The 21,978-nt window shown below is 40.6% G+C and overlaps 1 protein-coding gene across 1 annotated transcript in view; it reads left to right on the forward strand.

Moving 5' to 3' along the window:
- Window positions 1-21,978, forward strand: part of LOC126184039 (uncharacterized) — a 497,397-nt gene that overhangs the window by 388,588 nt on the left and 86,831 nt on the right. Inside the window, exons 14-18 of the mRNA XM_049926396.1 lie at window positions 607-729; window positions 1,093-1,312; window positions 1,472-1,777; window positions 2,069-8,874; window positions 18,741-18,957. Of these exons, the coding sequence (XP_049782353.1) occupies window positions 607-729; window positions 1,093-1,312; window positions 1,472-1,777; window positions 2,069-8,874; window positions 18,741-18,957 (7,672 nt within the window). The remainder of the gene's footprint in view (window positions 1-606; window positions 730-1,092; window positions 1,313-1,471; window positions 1,778-2,068; window positions 8,875-18,740; window positions 18,958-21,978) is intronic.

Raw genomic sequence — 21,978 nt, forward strand, 5'->3', positions numbered from 1 at the left:
AAAGTGCCCCATACACCAAACTTTTGGAGCTCCATCATAGATGAATCAGTGAAAATATGACTGTCTCAGTCCCTTGTCAATTGGAATGGTGGCTTTCAGTTAAGAGTCTATGCAGAATCCTGTCACAGAAAATCTTCATGCTCTGTGTAGCTGGCATCCTTCTGTGATTTTATCATGTGAAGATGATTAATCTGTTACTGATGAAGTTAGATTTCACCACGAGGGCATGCAACACAGCGCACGGACAAGCTGCAGAAGGACTGTGCTCAAGCAGTGCATGCACAGTCACAACTGAGTACACCACTTCACACATGTGCCAGGAGGATCTTAAATAGGTGAGCTTAGCATAGTTTTGCACGTATTCACCTGAAGATGGCCAGAAGACTCTGTGCCAAAGTATCGTGGCAATCAGCTACAGACATTTGGTAATTCACACAAAATTTCATAGAACAAGCATTAGAATACTTCCTCACAAACTGACATTATCATCTGATGGTGTCAATAATCTCAGTGAATTTTTTCACCACTGAAACTAGTAGAATGAACACACATTACAAATGAGAATCTTATCATAATTGTATTATCTCTTGTTTTTTTCTTTTGTAGACCAGTGCAGCACAGCAAAATGTTGGTGGATCACCAAATAAACCAGCTGCATCTGTCACACCAAGTAGTACAGAAATCAGTAGTACAGACCCATCAAACTTGGGCTTGTCATCTGGAATTTCAGTCAGTGGTGCAGCACCATCTGACCACAAATCTCAGATGCAAGATCAACAACAACAACACCACCAACACCACCACCATCAACAACAACAGCAGCAGCAGCAGCAGCAACAGCAGCAGCAGCAACAACAGCAACAACACCAACAACAGTTGCAGCAGCAGCAACAACAGCAACAGCAGCAGCAACAGCAACAACATCATCAACAACACCAACACCAACAGCAGCAGCAGCTTCATAATCAGAACTTTGCCATGATGGGGCATGCGAACCAGAACCAGTCCTTTGTAAATGACCATAGTAGCTCCTATCACGATATGCAGTACCATAATTCTAGTCATAATGTTACGCATTCTTATGGTTCACAGGGAAACTATGGTGTTACAGAATTTGGGCCCAATGCAACTAATGCATCATTTGGAAACTTTGTCAAGACTGCCTACAATAACTGCCCTGATCAAGGAAATACTGCTGTGTCTTATGCAAATAACCCAGGTGTATCATATTACCAGACGAATAGTTCTAGTCAGACTTCAACATTCAGCTCACCATACTACTCGCATGCACCAGGCCAACAGAACACTAGTGGTAATTCATACCACTGTAGTTCTAACACAGCAGGGTCAACGTATTGGCAAAATACTCAGCCAAATTACTTCCAACAGAATAATCAGAGTCAGTATTATGGTACAGGGAACACAGATAATAATATTTATGGAACATCTAATAATTCTCAATACTTTTTAGGCTCCAGTTATACTGATACAGTGAATGGGGACCGTTATATGACCCAAGGAAACTCAGATCGTGACAGAAATATGTATTTTATGGGAGAAAGTGACCAGATGGTAATGCAGGTTCCAACTCAAACATCACAAAACCAAATGAGAGATTTGCGGAATGGCGTGGGTAGTTCATTAGACATGAATGTTCAGAATCAAGTAATGAACTCAGTGACTTCTGTTAATAATAATTCAAACCAGATTGCAAATATTGGTGGCCCACAGCCCCTTATGAGGAATCAGAGCAGTCAGCTTTCTAGTCAGACACAAGGTGATGGATCACAAAATTTTATGCAGAATCAGCAAAATCAGATGACTACCCAGCCCCAATTAAATGTTTCCCATAATGGACAGAATCAAATGAATTCACTTGGTTTAACAGGGAGTATAAATAGTACAATTGGAACAATGCAGATGCAAATGAGAAACCAATTGAATCAGATGACAAATCAAAGCCAGATCACCAATATGCAAATGCAGATGCAGATGCAAATTCAGATGGTTAATTTACAAAATCAAGGTACGAACCAAAACCAAATGAATAACTTTCAAAATCAAGCAGGATGTCAACAAAATCAGACAAGTCAACAGAATCAAATGGGAATGCACCAGATGCTAAATCAACAGCAGCAGGTAATACCACAAACAGAGAATCATCAAAATATGTCAAATATTCATCCAAATATGGTTGGTGGTCAACAGCATCAGATTATCCCACAACAGCAAATTGTATCACAACAGATTGGAGGTCAGCAGAACCAAAGTGGACAACAAACACAAGTTGGACAGATTAGTCAGTCTGGGCAGCAAACACATGTGAGTCACCAACAGACCCAGCCGATGAACCGGCAAACCCAAGAAAATATGCAGTCACAATTATCTCCATCTGTGTCTCAGTTGGAAACACACCACCTCCAGTCTGGTTCTCAACAGAACCTCACTAATCATGAAACGAATCGCCAGGTGCCCTTAGCTACACATCAGGTAGGAAATCCTCAGTCTCAAACTGCAACCCATATGAGTTCACAAGTTTCAGAGATATCAAATCATTTGGGATCTCAGCAACCCCAGATGTCAAATCAGACGGGATCTCAGCAGCCTCAGATGCCAAGTCAAATTGGATCACAGCATTCACAGATGCAGCCAAATGTTGGACTACAGCAGAATCAAGGAATGTCTCAAATTGGGAGTCTACAGCCTCAGGTGTCACCTCAATTAGGATCACAGCAAGTGCAACCATCACCACAGATTATAGTCCAACAGTCCCAGATGATGTCTCAGTTGGAGAGTCATCAATCACAGATTTCATCTCAGAGGCAACCCCATCATTCCCAGTCACATTCACAAGTTGGATCACAGCATTCCCAGGTGCTTCAGAAAATGGGACCACAACATTTGCAAGTGCCAATGCAAATGGGACATCAGCATTGTCAGATATCATCCTCACAGATGGGGCATCAGATTTTGCAGATGGGAACTCAGCACTCCCAGATGCCACATGAAGCAAGTTCCCATAATGTACAGATGTCATCTCAGATTGGATCTCAGCAGACTCATATGCAGTCTCAAATGGCATCTCAGCAATCACAGGTGCCTCCCCATTTAGGTACTTCAAAAACCCTCATATTAACACAGTCGGTGTCTCAGCAGTCATCACATTCTGAAATGGGTTCAAGGCAAACCCAAATGACATCTGAGATCGAAGAACTGAATTCTCGAATAGTTTCAGAAATAGGATCTACTCAGACTCAGAATAATCCAGAGATGGGGCAACAGCAGTCACAAACAACTTCTGAAACTGAATCTCACCAAACTCAAGGCCCATCTCAGTTTGGACAACGTGAGCTACAGATGCCGACACAGATGGGTTCGAAGCAGTCCCATATGCCATCCCTAGACCCCCAGCAACACCAGGTACAGTCTCAGGCTGGATCACAGCAGTCTAATTTGTCTCCACAGTCGGATCTGAAGCAGTCTCATGTGGCTCCAGGAGTGGGATCTCAACAGTCACAAATGGTATCTGAGCATTCTCAGGTTTCTTCTCAGATGGGATCTCATTACTCACAAGTATCTCATATGACATCTCAGCAAACACAGCTATCTTTACATGCAGGGTCTCAGCAGCAGCATGCCCCCACTCAGGCAGAAAATGAGCAGTCACAGATGCATACACATACTGTTCACAATTCTCTGGTTCACTCTCAAATTGGAAATCAACAGACGCTGGCACCTCAACAATCTCAGAAATCATCTCATATTGGAAATCAGCAAATGGAACGACAGAATCAGGTTTCATGTCATATGGGAGCTCAGTTTACCCAGATACTTCCTCATCCAAGTGATCAGCAGTCCCAGCTGCTACCTCGGCCAGATTCACAGTCACAAATGTTACCTCAAATGGTATCTCAACATACGCAAGTGCAATCTCAAACAGTGCAACAGAATTTACAGGGTCATCAAATGGGACCCCAGAGCACTCAAATTTCACATCAGATGGGACCCCAGAATACACAGGTGCCACATCAAGTTGGTCCACAAAACTCCCAGATCCCACATCAAATGGGATCTCAAAGTAATCAACTGCAACAGCAGATGGGATCACAGAATTCTGAAGTATCACATCAGATTGGCTCTCAGAGCTCACAGATGTTACATCAGAACTCACAGATGTCACATCAGCTTGGATCTCAAAACTGCCAAGTTCCACACCACATAGGACATCAGACCTGTCAGATGTCTCATAATATGACAACACAAAACTCCCAAATGCAGCATCAGATGGCATCTCAGAACACACAAATCTCGCATCAGACGAGAGGTCAGAACCCCCAGACATCAAACCTGTCAGGTGCTCAGAACACCCAACTAATACATCACATGGGATCGCAGAACATGCAAGGGTCACATCAGATGATGCCTCAAAATACTCAGTCAAATCTTCAGATGGGACATCAGAATTCTCAAATGCCACCACAGATGGTATCTCAGAATTCCCACATGCATCATCATATAGGATCTGTTAATTCCCAGTTGCCTCCTCAGCTGGGGTCTCATAATTCACACACAGCTCCCCAGATGCAACCTCAGGATGGACAACCTCCACATCAGATGATGCTTCAGGATTCCCAAATGCCACATCCAATGGGGCACCAGGACTCCCAGGTGTCACATCAGATGAGAGCTCAAGACACTCAGTTGCCACATCAGATGAGACCGCAGGATACTCAAACAGCACACCAGGTCCCTCAGGAGTCACAGATGACACATCAGTTGCAGCCTCAGAACTCGCAGGTGCCAAATCATATGGGACTACAGGAACCGTGTGTGGCACATCATGTGGGATCTCAGAATTCTCAGCTGCAGCTTCAAATGGGACTACAGAGCTCTCAGTCACCACATCTCAGTGGATCTCAGAATGCAGAGACACCTTGTCAGACTATGCCCCAGCACACTCAGCAGTCCCAACCTCTAGGTCCTCAGAATTCTATGTCATCACATACAGGAGGACCACAGAACACTCAACAGCTGCAGCATGTGGGATCTCAAAACTCCCAGGTGCCTCATCAGGGAGCCTGTCAGGATTCACAGATTTCACACAGTATGAGTCCTGAGGACCCACAGCTGCCATCCGATATTGATTCTGAGGATTCTCAGCTGCCAGCCCTAATGGGACATCAGAATTCGAAGATGACATCTAATACAGGGCCTCATCACTCACAGATGATTTCAAATATTGAATCTCAGTCTTCGAAGGTACCAGGAACACAGCACGGTTCTGTGGCTACACAAGTTGGGTGTCAGAATCCTCAAACATTATCTCAGAGGGCAGTGCAAGATGGGGACACCGGACCGAAGATGACCTCACAGTTGTCTCAGGCTGCTATTCAGATGTCCTCTCAGCATTCTCACATGCAACTTTTGATGAATTCTCAGCAGTCACAAATCACACCATTAATGAACTGTCAACAGTCACTACACATTACAACCCCAGAACCTCAAATGAGCTCTCAGGTATCATCACAGCAAGTACAGTTGCAACAGGTGGGATCACAGCCATCACAAATGTCATCTCACCTGAGAACACAGCAGTGCCAACTAACAGAAATTGTTCAACAACATTCTCAAATAGAATTTGAGCCAGCTCAGTTGACATCACAGGTGGGATCTGATCAGTCATGTATTACATCAGAGGTCAGATCTCAACAGGATCAGTCACTGGCCCCTATGACATGTCAGCAACCTGCAAATAGTAACCAGAGAGAACTGCAGACGGAAGTCCAGGAAGGCTCCCAACATCATCAACAGCTTGAAACTCAGGAAGCTCCAGTGACACAGCAGACTGGAACACTGCAGAATCGGACAACGCTCGATATGACGAAATGCCAGTCTCCCAGTGCATCTCAAATGGGATCGCAGATATCTCAAGCAGACTCTCAGCTGCCTCCAGTGGAATCAAATATGCATGGAAGACTAGGACAAATTGCTTCTCACCAATCTAATGGAGCAACTCAGACTGGAACACACTCTTCCCAAATATCACAACAAATAACAGAATCAGAGTCACAGATGTTAAAACTTGCATCACATTCTAGCATGAAAACTCAATTAGATAACCACCAGCATAGAATAATATCTGAGACACAACAGCACAATCCAGTGGAAAGCCAGCAGTGCCAAAGGCAGGAACAGACATCACCACTTATGGGGGCATTTGTAGATGCTCAGCAGCCTGAAATGACACCTCAAGCTGAGGGTCAGCAGTCCCAGGCAAGTAGTCAAATTCTGCAGCCTCTAACAAGTCATCAAAGAATGGCAGATAATGAACACTGTACAGAATTACCAACAGGCCAACATTCCCAAGGAACTCAAGTAGATACACAAAACTGTGTTAGAAACCAAAGCAACCAGACTTCGCAGTTATGTGAAAAACCACTAGCAGATACTCACGTTAGTCAGATGTCACAAATTGAAACACATATTTTTCAACAAACCCAGTTGGAGAGCCAAGTGAACCAGCATCAGTACACGTGTCAACAGTCTAACACAAACCAGCAGCAGCCTCACGTTGAGATGCAAATGGGGCATCATTCACATATGGGAAATTACATGAACCAGCAGACGTCACTGGAAAATCTGTCTAATTCTGATAACCATATGAATTGTCAACCAAATCTGAATCAGCATTCACAGGTGGGAACACAGACAGGTCTCCAATCACAAGCTGAGTCACAAGAAGCCATATCTGTGGACCAGAATACACATTCAGTGAACCAGAAGTCTCAAGTGTGTGACAATCAGTCCCCCACACACACCCAGCAGCATCAAGAAGGGACTCAGACCCAGCAGCAAACTGATCACTGTGAGCCACTTGCCGGACTGCACATATCTCTGCAGGTGAACAGTCAGCAGCAGCAGCAGCAGCAGCAGCAGCCTGTGCCACCACCACCTGGCCACCCGAGTGAGGAACAAAATCAGAGGGTTATTCAGCAGTCAGCAGTGGGCAGTCAGGTTAATCAGTCTCAACAACATACTGGCTCCAGCACAGAAAACATTGTACCACCTGGGCAACAAAGTCAAGCTGTAGGCCAATCTAGTCTGGTAACTGGAAACCAGGAAAAATCCATGCAGAACCAGCAAGATGAAAATGCACATCACGACAATTGTGCGACGTCTCAATTGCACTTAAGTGGGTCAGACTGTGAGTTGATTAATTTGGAAACTCAGATACTTCAAAGTAATCAGTTTTCAGTTCAAAATCACAGTAAAGTAACAGATGTAGAGAATTTGCAGAATGTCATCATAAGTGACCATCAGATAAGCAATGAAAATGGAATTGTCACAAGCCAGGTGGGTCAGATACAAGATTTTAATGATAAAATTACAAGTGTGCAAAACTCACAGGAAACTTCTGACAAATTATCCAGCAAGACTCAAGATTGCCAGTCACAGATAGAATCTATAAAAAATCATTCTGGAACTGAAAGTCAAGGAAATGTTGAAAACTGTACAACTCATTTAGATAATATCGTAACAAAAAATGCTGGTAACAGCATTACTAATGCACAGGAAGTTGTGGGAGACCTTGCACACAGTGTAAATAATGAGGCATCAGATGAAAGGAAAGATATGTCAACAAATTTAAATAGTAAACTTTTGCCCCCATATTCTGAATGTCCAGATCAAAGTAATGATTTGAATGAAATACAGTCACTGTATTGTGATCATTCGTCTGTTGCTGGGATAGAACAAAATCGTCACATAGAAGATACCAACGCATTGAACTCCAGTGTGCATTCTGAAGTTAGCTGTCATAACAGTAGTAGTAGCAGCAGTAGCAGCAGCAGCAGTAGCAGCAGTGGTACCTTAAGCAGTACAAGTCTTGACACTAATAGCAGTAATGGTAGTAAACTGATACAAACTAGCACTAATGCTGCAAATTTTATCGATTTGAAGATTTGTGAAAATAACAGCCCTGTGTTCAATTCGACATCAGCAGAGCAATCATTTTGTGAAGAGACACTAAAACAAGAAACTAAGGATCTGATGTTTCCAGACTTCCACTCTACATCTGGTAGTATTTTCAATCAGTTTGCAACTACACTTTCACCTACACTTTCACCTTGTGCTCAGACATGTGATAAATCTTTGAATCAGTGGGGACAGCAGAGAAATGATGTTTGTGATGGAGAAAGACTGGTTGGTGGTGACGTTGAGAAGCAGTCTTCCAGTTCTGATAAGACACCCACGACAGAGAATTCTTCCACTATTCAATCATCGGATAAAGTTGTTGACAGTAGTGGACCAATTAATATCCAAAGCGAAAATAATTGTTCACCAGTTACCAAATGTGAATTGAAAATTGAATCTGAAGAATGTTTCAAAAATAAGAGCCCATATTCTGAGATAAAGTATAGTGATATGTGTTCTAAAGATAGTCTACTAAAGCATGAAACAATAGGGACAGAATACTCAAAGCTCAAAATGGAAGGTAATATAAATGAAATGAAGCAAGCATCTGATGATATTGCAACTAAACTGAAAATTGAAAATGATGATTCTCATACTACAGTTGATAGTTCCTCCCACAACAAATTGCCCATAGCAAATACTGGTGTTTTGGAGAAAGGAAAGGAAAGTGAGAATGGGAATGAAAAACAATCCAGTAACTTTGATACTTCTTCCAAGAAAGACTGTGGTGGCGAAGGTGAGAATAAGGAGAAGCAGAGTGAACCAACTGAAAAGTCAACGGAACCAGAAAATGGTGAAATTGGACCAGTCCAAGGCACGTACATGCCAGATGCAGCAAAAATGACCGAGTCTGCCTTAGGAAGGAGTTTTAAAGATGATCCTGGCATTCCTTATGACTGGGTGAGTTATTTGAAAATTTTTATGTAGTAATTAAGTTGGATAAAAAAAATTGCCTGCAACTTTAGTGACAAGATGTGTTACATCGCTTGTGTGACTGTTTTAATCACCACAAGAAATTGGATCTGTTCTGGTTGTTGTGGCTGTCATGTTCAATGTGAAGACTCATTTGACATAGCCCTCCATGGTATTCTATCCTGTGTAAGACTCTTCATCTCTGCATAACCACTGCAACCTACATCGTTTTGAACCTGCGTGCTGTATTGAAGCTTTGGTCTCCTCCTACAATGTTTACCTCCTCACACTTTCTTCTGTCACCGAACTGACAATTTATTGATGACTCAGGATGTGTCTTATCAACGAATCCCTTCTTTTAATCAGGTTGTGCCATAAAATTATTTTTTCATCCTCATTTGTTGTTCGATCTACCCATCTAATCTTCAGCATTCTTCTGTAATCTCACGTTTGAAAAGCTTCTACTCTCATCTCGTGTGAACTGTTTGTCTTCCACATTTCACTTCAATACAAGGCTACTCCGCAGACAGATACCTTCAGAAAAGACTTCCTAACCCGTGTATTGATATCAGATGTAAACAAATTTATTTTTCAGAAATGCTTTTCTTACTGTTGAAATTTAGAGTTTATATTCTCTCTACTTTGGCCATCACCAGTTATTTAGCTGCCCAAACAGCAACACTGTATTCTACCTTTAATGTCTTTGTGTCCTAATGTAATTCACTCAGGATCCCTTGATTTCATTTGACTGCATTCCATTACTCTTCTTTTTTGATGTTCATCTTGTAAATTCTTTTTAAGGTACTATCCATTCTATTCAGCTGCTCTTCTGATTCGGACAAAATTGTAATGTCATCAGCAAACCTTTTAAGTTTTTATTTCTTCTCCCGGAACTTTCATTTGGTTTCCAAATTTATCCTTTTTTTCATTCACAGCTTGCTCAGTATACAGATTGAATAACTTCGAGTATAGTCTACAGCTCTGTCCTAATCCCATTTCAACTACTGCTTTCCTTTCATGTCCATCTACTATTATAACTGCAGTCTGGTTTCTGTACAAGTTGTAAATAACCTTTCGCTTGCTATATTTTATCTCTGCTATTTTCAAAATTTCACAGTGTGTAGTCCAGTCAACATTGTCAAAAGCTTTGTTTGAATTTACAAATGCTATAAACAAAGGTTTGTTTTTCTTCAACCTGTATTATAGGGTAAGTTGTAGGGCCAATATTGCCTAACTTTAAGCATTTACCTTCTGTGGAATTGGAATTATGTTTGTCTTGAAGTCTGAGGGTATTTTACCTGCCTCATATATCTTGCACACCAGGGGAATAATTTTGTCATGGCTGTCTTCCCCAAGGCTGTCAGTAATTCTGAGGGAATGTCAACAACTCCAAGGGCCTTGTTTCCACTTAGGTCTCCCAGTGCTCTGTAAACATCTCCTCCCAGTATCATATCGCTTACCTCATCTTCACCTAATTCTTCTTCAGATTCTCTATGTAGAGGGTGTTTCAACACAGCAGTTACAGACTTTCATGAGAAATAGTCCACCTAGGGGACGGAAAATCACAGAGCAGTGCATGGTTGGAAACACTTTTCCAGCTCTGTAGTGACATCACAAAACACAAGAAAGGAAGTATATGTACAGTGAGCGAAAAAATGTTAATTATATTTAGTAAAGCTAAAATGCTGGGACGGCTTTGGCTGGTGTATGGGGTAGATTGCACTATGCACACTGCAACATCATATGATGCAGCATATGCACCAAGGGTGCCAATACCATGGGGCAATGGGGGGCTGCAGCCCCCCCCATCCCTCTCCCGAGCTCTGAGGGAAGAAAAAACAGCTTTTTATAGGGTCAGAACTGGAACTTTTTATGGCTACTTACAATCCGCCATTCATCATCCAAAATATTAAAAAATTCCACACTCCTAAAGCTTGTGCCCCCCTCCCCACAAAGTATCATATGGGCACCCTTGATGTGCATGATCAATTGTGACCACACTCATGGTTAAGCTGCATTTCGCCTGCTGTCGGTGAAGTAGAATGGCATGTTACTCAAACACAGAGCTCGCTGATATGTGTCTGGTATACGAGGCCTCTGATTTCAGTGGGCAAGGCACACAGCAGTTGTACAGCCAAAGTAACCCCACAAGCCAATGTCCCTGCCATACCTTATTTGCATATTTGCACAGAAGGTTTTCTGAAAGGGGCTCCATCAGCGAGGAGAAACAACAACATGAGCAAACAGTAACGGTAGTAGCCAATGAGGAGACTGTGCTGGGGCTGGTACAGAACAGCCCCGCTGCCAGTACGTGAGCTATCACCTGTCATGTTGACATTTCCAACAACAGCATCTGGCGGATCCTGCATGACAACTCCATGCACCCGTATCACACTCAGCATGTGCATTTGCTTTATGAAGACGATTTAGGTCCATGAGTTGCCTTTGCACAGTGACATTTACAGATACAATCCCCATTTCCCAGCCACCATTTTGTTCACCAATGAGACGACCCTCACACAGGAGGGAATGTACAACATACGACACCCAAGTGCAAGAAGAACCTGTGGAGCCCAGAGACAATTTTTTAGTTCATGTGTGGGCCAGCATTCTCAGGGACCACCTCAACAGGTCATACTTGTTGCCTCCAATCGTTTGACAGATGCAACCTATCTCATCTCTCTTCAGTAAGTATCCATATAGCTATTGGATGACAGACACATACCCGCTGCTATGTGTTCTGCCATTTGGTTTCAGGAGGATGGGACCCCTTACATTACAGCCTTGATGTGTGTTGTAACATATACGCAACATATTGTCAACATTGAATTAGCTGGGGTGCCTGGTGCATTGGCCAGCAAGATTGCCAGACTTCTTCATCTCAGAATACATCAACACACTGGTGTATGATACCCACATTAACAGTGCTGAGGAACTTGTAGCATTCATTGTAGCAGCTGCTGGGGAAGTCTGGGAGACACCTGGTGTTTTACAGAACATCAGATCTTCCATGTGCCAGAGATGTGAGGTCTACGTCACAGTCTGAGGTCGCAATTTTGAGCACCATCTTTGATGATGACCATTGACTGTTTTTGTTCTTATTTCTTGGTTTATGCTGTACTAAGCATCCTATTCATATCATCCCTTTCTTGTATTTTTTGTTGCCACTGCCGCACCAGGAAAGTGTTAACAATCGCGCATTGCTATGTGATTTTCCGTTAGGTTTACTTGATATCTGCTGAAAGTTTGTAACTGCTGCGCTGAAACACTCTATTCCTTCCATATTTCAGCTTCCCCTTCTTTATTCTTATAATCATAATACTTACTTGCATATTACTGTGTTTTTATTCAAACAATTGCTAAAATAATGTAAAGATCTATTGTGAGCTGCAACATTGGCATGAATAAAAACATTGCCCCACCAAGTGTAGACGTTGTTTCTTTTACTTCAGTCTGGTCTTAGAATGGAATAAAAGAAACACATTGGAGAGGTGTTTCTATGTTTTGGAACATGGCATCATGTAATTGAATTGAAAAAAAACATAATTTGTCCAGGTCATTTCTCAGATTTAGTAGAGGCAGAATGATCAATAGTTTACATCATTGAGGGCAGATTGCTGGAGAAGGTGTATTGAAGACTGAAGCACATGCACCATGCATCCTAAGTGGAAATGTCTGTATTCTGGGAGTCTGTAGAAAATTGTCATTTGAAGCAAAACAGCCAGTGTAGCCAGTTAATGTAGGCAATGGTCTATTTCAAATGATTTCTGAGACAGATACTTCTAAATATATTTATTATTATTATTATTATATGGTTTTATTTTGTGTGTTACCTTTATTGTTTATATGACAGGTTTCAGACTTAGAACCATAAATTATATATTTTCAACAGGCTGCAGTAAATTTTTGAATAGTTCACCAGTGTCAGTTAACTTCTGTAGGAGAACATGTTACGTAGCTCATATTAGTGCATCTGCATTTTCTTTTAAGTTCCTTTATGAAGGCAACAGTGTCAATGTTGGAAGTGTGAATTTCTCTTTATTCCTAGCATTGTACATATGTTGAAAATTATTTAAGAAAAATAGATTGGGATTGGTGTGTTTGAAAAGAATTAGTATGTACAGGAACAGAACACTTAATATATATTCCAATCTCTTAATAATGGACAACAAGGCGCTTTTGGCCTTTATTTGCACATCTTTCTTCTTCTTCTTCTTCTTTTTTTCTTTTTTTTTCTTTTTTTTATGCGGAGTCATTATTTTTTTTGTGTCTTCTGTGATTCCCTAAAACATGATGCCATACCTCACCAACACCAAATAAAATAGAGACAATAATTAAAAATTCGAGTGACGGATATTGTTGATATATGTTCCATTATTTACCAGTTGATATACGTTCTAATATTTATGACTTCAGCTATATGGAAACTGACTCAATATGTGGCAGCAGTATTATGTATATAGTGGATAGTCGCACTTGCAGTCCAGAGGTTGTGCAAACACATTGCTGAGGATGGCCATTGGTCTGCTACAGGAAATGAATAATGGTCCAGCATATGGATTGGTTAGTCATACCTCACCATTGAAGCCTATTTTGAGTTGGAATCTGAATACATTTTTAACTTTGCTCTTCTGGACGTGAACTTTAATTTTGGAATTCTGGTTGCGTGTGGTGGCCTTTGCGGTAAGTCGGGCTTTGTTCATTGGTGATATTCGAACTCAAGTTGCTTGAAGTCTTAACATTCACTCTCACCGTCTCTTCGACCATTAACTGAGCATCGATATATTGGTGTCCACTGCTATGGGGCCTGTAGCAGTTATCTGCCTAGTTATTTCAAGCAGTGACACAAAATATTTGTCACAAATTACTGTACTATCAATTCAGTGTACACTACTGCTTAGTCTCCAGTATACATTTGTGAAGAGATATGTGTGGTACATAATATATGCCAAATTTGGTAATGTTCTTTAATATGTAAATCATTCAGATACAGAAAGACAGTTTACAAACATAGGAAAATCATAGATTTTTAATATTATATAGGTAACAAAACAGTGATGTGTGCAGTTACAGCATAATATAGTCTTGAGTGCTTATGGTTAACGAGAAATAATCTTCATAAAATAATTGATTGTTAACACCCTTTAATTTGAATTCTATCACTTCGTTTTGTTTCATTTCAGTATTACAACGAAGTCATTTACATTCTTTCTGTGTTACCTACTCTGGAGAGTATAAGGGGCTGTTGTCAAACTTGTTTCCGTTCGACAAATTCACAGCGAGGTTTGAGTGTGACAGAGGGGTTCCCATTTGAGAGCTTTTGCAGTTCCTGCATTTGGCTGATAGTCAAAAGAAACTGAGAACTGGAATTCTTTTTAATTTTTCCTGGAATAATGTTGTCCATTTTGTTCTACAAATATGTAGAGCACTTAATTAGGAATTACTGCAAGAATGATTTTAAATACACTACTGGCCATTAAAATTGCTACACCAAGAAGAAATGCAGATGATAAACGGATATTCATTGGACAAATATATTATACTAGAACTGACATGTGATTACATTTTCACGCAGTTTGGGTGCATAGATCCTGAGAAATCAGTACCCAGAACAACCATCTCTGGCCGTAATAGCGGCCTTGATATGCCTGGGCATTGAGTCAAACAGAGCTTGGATGCCGTGTACAGGTACAGCTGCCCATGCAGCTTCAACACGATACCACAGTTCATCAAGAGTAGTGATTGGTGTATTGTGGCGAGCCAGTTGCTCGGCCACCATTGACCAGACATTTTCAGTTGGTGAGAGATCTGGAGAATGTGCTGGCCAGGGCAGCAGTTGAACATTTTCTGTATCCAGAAAGGCCTGTACAGGACCTGCAACATGCGATCATGCATTATCCTGCTGAAATGTAGGGTTTCGCAGGGATCAAATGAAGGGTAGAGCCACGTGTTGTAACACATCTTAAATGTAACGTCCACTGTTCACAGTGCCGTCAATGTGAACAAGAGGTGACAGATACGTGTAACCAGTGGCACCCCATACCATCACGTTGGGTGATACGGCAGTATGGCGATGACGAATACATGCTTCCAATGTGTGTTCACCATGATGTCGCCAAACACGGATGCAACCATCATGATGCTGTAAACAGAACCTGCCATTCGTGCACCCAGGTTCGTCGTTAAGTACACCATCACAGGCGCTCCTGTCTGTGATGCAGCGTCGAGGGGAACCGCAGCCATGGTCTCCGAGCTGATAGTCCATGCTGCTGCAAACGTTGTCGAGCTGTACATGCCGATGGTAGTTGTCTTGCAAACATCCCCATCTGTTGACTCAGGGATCGAGATGTGGCTGCATGATCCGTTACAGCCATGCGGATAAGATGCCTGTCATGTTGACTGCTAGTGGTACGAGGCCATAGGGATCCAGCACTGTGTTCCATATTACCCTCCTGAACCCACCGATTCCATATTGTGCTAACAGTCATTGGATCTCGACCAATGTGAACAGCAATGTCACGATATGATAAACTGCAATTGCGATAGGCTAAAATCCGACCTTTATGAAAGTTGGAAATGTGATGGTATGCATTTCTCCTCCTTACGCGAGGCATGACAACAACGTTTCACCAGGCAACGCTGGTCAACAGCTGTTTGTGTATGAGAAATCGGTTGGAAACTTTCCTCAAGTCAGCATGTTGCAGGTGTCACCAGCGGCGCCAACCTTGTGTGAATGCTAATCATTTGCATGTCACAGTATCTTCTTCCTGTCGGTTAAATTTTGCGTATGTAGCACGTCATCTTCGTTGTGTAGCCATTTTAATGGCCAGAAGTGTATTTCCACAGTTTACGTATTTGCTGTGGAATGAATTTGCATTGTGTCAAAGCAAAAACATAAAATCTCCAATAAATGTATGCTCAATGTATTCCATAGTCTACATTCATATAAAATGCACTGACATATAAGTAAAATAAAGATGTGTGATACGTATCAATATTATTGTAGCAGATAATATTCTTGACAAGCCGAACTTGAATAGAGAGAACTGAGTCAGGATTACAGAGAACCTAATTGAACATTTTGAGTGAAATCATTTTTCTACAAAGGCTATTTATTTTGAAATAACCTCTTTACTTCACCATTTAACGATTGGCTAATTTTGTCCCTTTGGACATTACCAACCTAGGTAAATTACATTGCATATCTATCTGGCGGAAGTAACTGGGAGTTGAGAGGACCACTTTAAGGGCAAAGAGTGCAAAGAGAAACTGACAGAGTGACTCAGTGAATCAACTCGTGACTGAATCAATCTCTCTCTCTCTCTCTCTCTCTCTCTCCACGTGGCCAGCTGTGTGCAATGAAATGTGCAGTAGCTCTTTGAATAAATTCAGGAGCAAGTGGCCCACAATTTCAAGCTATTATTTTGGTTGCATCCGTACTCTCCAAGGACGAATGTGGCTTTTTAGATAACCAAGTTGGTCATGGGAGTCATGGTATACTTGTTGTATGGGATGGAAATTGGTAGATGTGATGTATGGTACATGTGCAGAAAAGAAAAGAAAAAAAATTACAATTTCAGAAAAATAGGTTGATTTATTCAAGAGAAAGATCTTCATAAATAGAGGAATCCAGTAACATGTTGGTCCACATGTGGCTCTTATTTAAACAGTTATTTGGCTTGGCATTGATTGACAGAGTAGCTGGACATCCCTTGGAGGGATATCATGCCAAATTCTGCCCAGTTGGAATGTTAGTCACAATCCCGAGCTGGTGGAGGGTTTTGCCCGTAATGATGTAGACATTGTCAGTTGGGGAGAGAGATCCATTGACCTAACTGGCTAAGGATGGGTTCAGAAAGCACAAAAACAAGCAGTAGAGACTCTTGCCACGTGCTAGTGGACATTATCTTGCTGAAATGTAAGCTGAGAATGGCTTGCCATGGTCAACAAAATGGGGTCTAGAATATCATTGACATACTGCTGTGCTGTAAGGGTGCTGCAGATGACAACCAAACAGCTCCTGCTATGAAAAGAAATGGCACCCTAGACATCACTCTTGGTTGTTGGGCCGTATGGCAGCCAGCAGTCAGGTTGGTATCCCACTGTTGTCCGGGGTGTCTCCAGAAACACCTTTGCTAGTCATCAGGGCTCAGTTCGAAGTGGGTCTCATCACTGAAGACAGTTCTTCTCTGGTCAATAAGATCCCAGGCCGAAGATGCATCTGGAGACACTTCGGACAGTGGTGGGGTACCAACATGGCTCTTTCTAAAGACTCAGTGCATGTGTGTAAGCCTCCAGAAACACATTGCTGAAATTTTTGAGCTGTGTGTTTAGTTTTTATTAGTGTACTAGAGTTTCAGTTTGTCTGAAAAACCAGGTATTTTAGATAATTTTGTTTTACCTGGAGAATTCAGGGAAGTGTGAAATATTGTGTGTGGATTTCCATTGCTTGTCTGTTTTTATTATGCAACATGCTCATGTTACAAAGTATTCAAAGACGTACTAGTGTAGGGAAGCTGCTCTTCTTAATAATCTGGGTCTGATACTGTTTTTGTCTCGAGTTCTGTTGTATCAGATGGTTAGAGAATTGAAATTTTATGCAAAGGATAATGGCTGTCACATTGTGCAGTGAGATTTATCAGGGAAGTGAAGAAGACCAAACCTGAACGTAAGTGCAATAGCTACATTGTACTCATAAAGTTTGCTTATGTTCCACTGTTGCATTCTAAATACACATTTGTATATTTCAGCGCATCTGATGTGGAACCTTTCCCCTTAGAATTTCAGTTGAGTTAACCGTTTTTACGTCCTGCTCTGGCTTCTACCTTGAAAAATTTAATAGAATCTCTCCTGAAGTTGGAAATATGGGTGATCACTACATTGGTAACTCAGTTAAGATGTTCAAAACAACAGTAATTTAGTTAGTGAAAGGCTTATTTCTGCAGGAATTGAAACTCGTAAGGAATGGAAGATGGATAAAAATGTTGAAGCAGCAGAAGCAATTTGGTTTCAAGGAGATTGTTTATAATCTTTCCATCTTCAGTGACTCATCTGTTGACAAAAGCTGTATGTAGTCTTCTTCTCAACCTTTTTGGAACCAATCCTAGTCTGAACCAGAAACAGTTGGATAAAACTTTGCTCGATATCTGTATAAAAAATCTGATTTTCTGATTATGTAGTTGATGCAGTTATGGACAAGTCCTGTGATGCAGTGGAGAACCTACAGTCAGACACAGTTGAGTCATTGAAGGAGAGGCATCATGGGAAAAAAAAAAACATTTTAATACCTCATTAGTACTGTTAAAATGGTTTCCTGTTCCTTACATAGTATTACAAAGAGTGTGATATCTCTGTGAACACAGAATATTTGTGTGAGAGAATAGAAAAGAAGAATCATTGAATAGTGGCATATCAACAATTCTGAGAATGCCATATCTAGTTAGTTTTCTTAGTGAAAATATTTGCAGCATAAGGTTTTAAATTTTGTGCAGTAGCTTTGATACAGTTTTACAACAGAATATTATTTCTTGAACATCAGTTTAATACTTACTTTTTTCCAATCCTGCCTGAACTCTGAATAGTCACTAGTAGCTAGCAGTGTGTTAAATGAAAACTTTGTACATGCTCATGCAAAACTTGCTTTCACTCAACAAAATTTGGCTCTTGGAAATTTGGAATTTCAGTCTGAACAGACACAGAAATCTCAGGAAAATTGTTTGATGGAATAAAATTCCCGTCCTTTATACAGGTATTTTATTGTTTCAAAAAGATATTGTCTTAATTATCATATTTCAAATACTGTTTTAGCCACTTTTTGTGTTCTTCAGTCTTTTGAATCTTTGTTTACCTTACAGGCTACAGAGCTTCTGAAGAACTATGTTCCAGGATCTATAGAAAGCTCAGCAAAAATGGCAGTATTCTTTTGCATTCTTGAAGAATCAATGGCACTTGGTGATCGTATTTTAGTGTTCAGTCAGTCATTATTTACTTTAAACCTAATTGAAGACTTCCTTCAACGAACAAATCTTCCTGGACGGCAGGAAACTTGGGCAAGGAACTGGAACTACTACAGTAAGTATTTTCAGCCTTTATAATTTTGGTAGTGCATGCACAAAGTCAATAGCAGGGACTTTAGACTTCATTCAGATTGCCAATACTAAGTATCTTCCAAGTGATAATTATAAGTATCTTTTGTTAGTGTGGGCTATGTATCTACAACTACATTTAAATCTTACCCTGTGAGCAATCAAATGGTGTGTGGCTGAGGGTACTTTTTGTACCACTAACTTAACCCTCCACACCTGTTCCACTCGCGAATAGTGTGTGGGAAGAATGACTTTTGGTAAGCCTCTGTATTGGCTCTAAATTTCTCGAATTTTCTGCTTGTGGTCATAACGTGAGATGTATGCGGGGGAAAGTAATATGTTGTCCTACTCTTCCCGGAAAGGGCTCTCGAAATTTCCATAGTAAATCTCTCGCTGATGCACACTGCCTCTCTTGTAACATCTGCCCATGGAGTTTGTTGAGCATCTCCGTAAGTCTCCCATGCCAGCTAAACAATCCCGTGATGAAACACACTGCTCTTCATTGGATCTCCTCTATCTCTTTTTTAGATTAGATTAGATTAGATTTACTTTCATTCCAATTGATCCGTAGTGAGGAGGTCCTCCAGGATGTGGAACATGACAGAAAAACAACAATACATGACAAATATTTACAACTAAAACAAATAAGCTAATGTACCATTCCACAGGTCCCAAGTGGAATGATCGTCATTTTTTAATGAACACTAAGAGTCATTTTACAAATACTAATGCACTGAATTTAAAATAAAAAAGTTTTTTATTTATTTATAAGGTAATAAACATGTAATACAACTACTGTAATACTTATTTACAATGAACACATTACTGCACTGAAATGGTGCAGAAGTTAGATTATACTTACACACACACACACACACACACACACACACACACACACAGACACAGACACACAAATTTTCAGTGAACACATTACTGCACTGAAATTATGCAGAAGTTATGTTGTACTTATATACAAATCAGTTGGTTTTACTAAGAAATTCATCAATGGAGTAGAAGGAGTTGCCCACCAATAAATCCTTTAGGCTTCTTTTAAACTGAATTTCATTGGTTGTTAAGCTTTTTATGGCTGCTGGCAAGTTATTGAAAATGTGTGTTCCTGAATAATGCACACCTTTTTGTACAAGATTAAGTGACTTTAAATCCTTGTGAAGATTATTCTTATTTCTAGTATTGATTCCATGAATTGAGCTGTCGGTTTGAAAAAGTGATATATTTTAATGACAAATTTCATTAAGGAATAAATATATTGGGAAGCTGTAGTTAGTATCCCTAGTTCCCTAAACAGGCTTCTGCAGGATGTTCTTGAGTTCACACCACATATAATTCTTACTGCACGTTTTTGTGCCCGGAAAACTTTAGCTTGGCTTGATGAATTACCCCAAAAAATAATCCCATATGACATTATGGAATGAAAGTAAGCATAGTATGCCAGCTTTTTCATTTTTATATCCCCTATGTCTGACAAAATTCGCATTGCAAACAGAGATTTGTTAAGACGCTTCAGCAGTTCTGTGGTGTGCTCCTCCCAGTTGAATTTATTATCAAGCTGTAATCCCAAGAATTTAACACTGTCCACTTCTTCTATCTTCTTGTCATCGTATGTTAGACATATACTCTTGGGACACCCCTTACAAGTTCTGAACTGCATGTAGTGTGTTTTTTCAAAGTTTAGTGACAAAGAATTGGCTAGGAACCAGTGATTAATGTCCACAAATATTTTATTGGCTGATCTTTCTAAGACTACACTTGATTTGCTATTTATTGCAATGTTTGTATCATCGGCAAACAAAACAAACTTGGCATCTGGTAATGTTACTGATGAAAGGTCATTGATATACACAAGGAAAAGTAAGGGCCCCAAAATGGAACCTTGTGGGACCCCACATGTAATTAGTTCCCAGTTGGATGATGCCTCAGTCCTACCTGGAACGGATTCCAGATAAATGAACAAGACTCTAGAACTGGTCGAACAATGCCTTATAAGCCTCTTTCTTTGTGGATGAGTTACATTTCCTTAGGATTCTTCCTGTGAATCTGAGTCTGGCATCTACTTTTGTTGTATGTGGTCATTCCACCGAAGATTACTCTGGATAGGTACTCCTAGATATTTTATGGTAGATACTGTTTCCAGTAGTTTGTCATTGATAGTGTAGCTGTACAGTAGTGGATATCTTTTCCTACGTGTGCACTGTATGTTACATTTATTTACGTTCAGGGTCAGCTGTCAGAGCCTGCAGCATTCAGCAGTTCTCTGGAAGTTATTCTACAAAACATCATCATCATCTGATCACGACCAGGCCAAATATCTCATGAAATAAGTGTCAAATGAAAAAACTAGAAAGAACAAAACTTTTCTAGCTTGAAGGGGAAAGCAGATGGCGCTATGGTTGGCCCGTTAGATGGCTTTGCCATAGGTTAAATGGATATCAACTGTGTTTTTTTTAAATCGGAACCCCTATTTTGTATTACATATTTGTGTAGTGTGTAAAGAAATATGAATATTTTAGTCGGACCACTTTTTTCGTTTTGTGATAGATGACACTGTAATAGTCACAAAATATATGGCTCACAATTTTAGGTGAACAGTTGGTAACAGGTAGGTTTTTTAAATTAAAATACAGAACATAGGTACATATGAACATTTTATTTCGGTTGTTCCAGTGTGATACATGTACCTTTGTGAACTTACCATTTCTGAAAACGCACGCTGTTACAGCGTGATTACCTGTAAATACCACATGAATGCAATAAATGTTCAAAATGATGTCTGTCAACCTCAATGCATTTGACAGTACATGTAACGACATTCCTCTCAACAGCGAGTAGTATACCTTCCGTAATGTTCGCACATGCATTGACAGTGCACTGACTCATGTTGTCAGGTGTTGTCGGTAGATGACGATAGCAAATATCCTTCAACTTTCCCCACAGAAAGAGATCTGGTGAACGTGCGGGCCACGGTATGGTGCTTCGACGACCAATCCAC

Source organism: Schistocerca cancellata, chromosome 4 (assembly GCF_023864275.1).
Source record: "Schistocerca cancellata isolate TAMUIC-IGC-003103 chromosome 4, iqSchCanc2.1, whole genome shotgun sequence".
Lineage (NCBI taxonomy): Eukaryota > Metazoa > Arthropoda > Insecta > Orthoptera > Acrididae > Schistocerca > Schistocerca cancellata.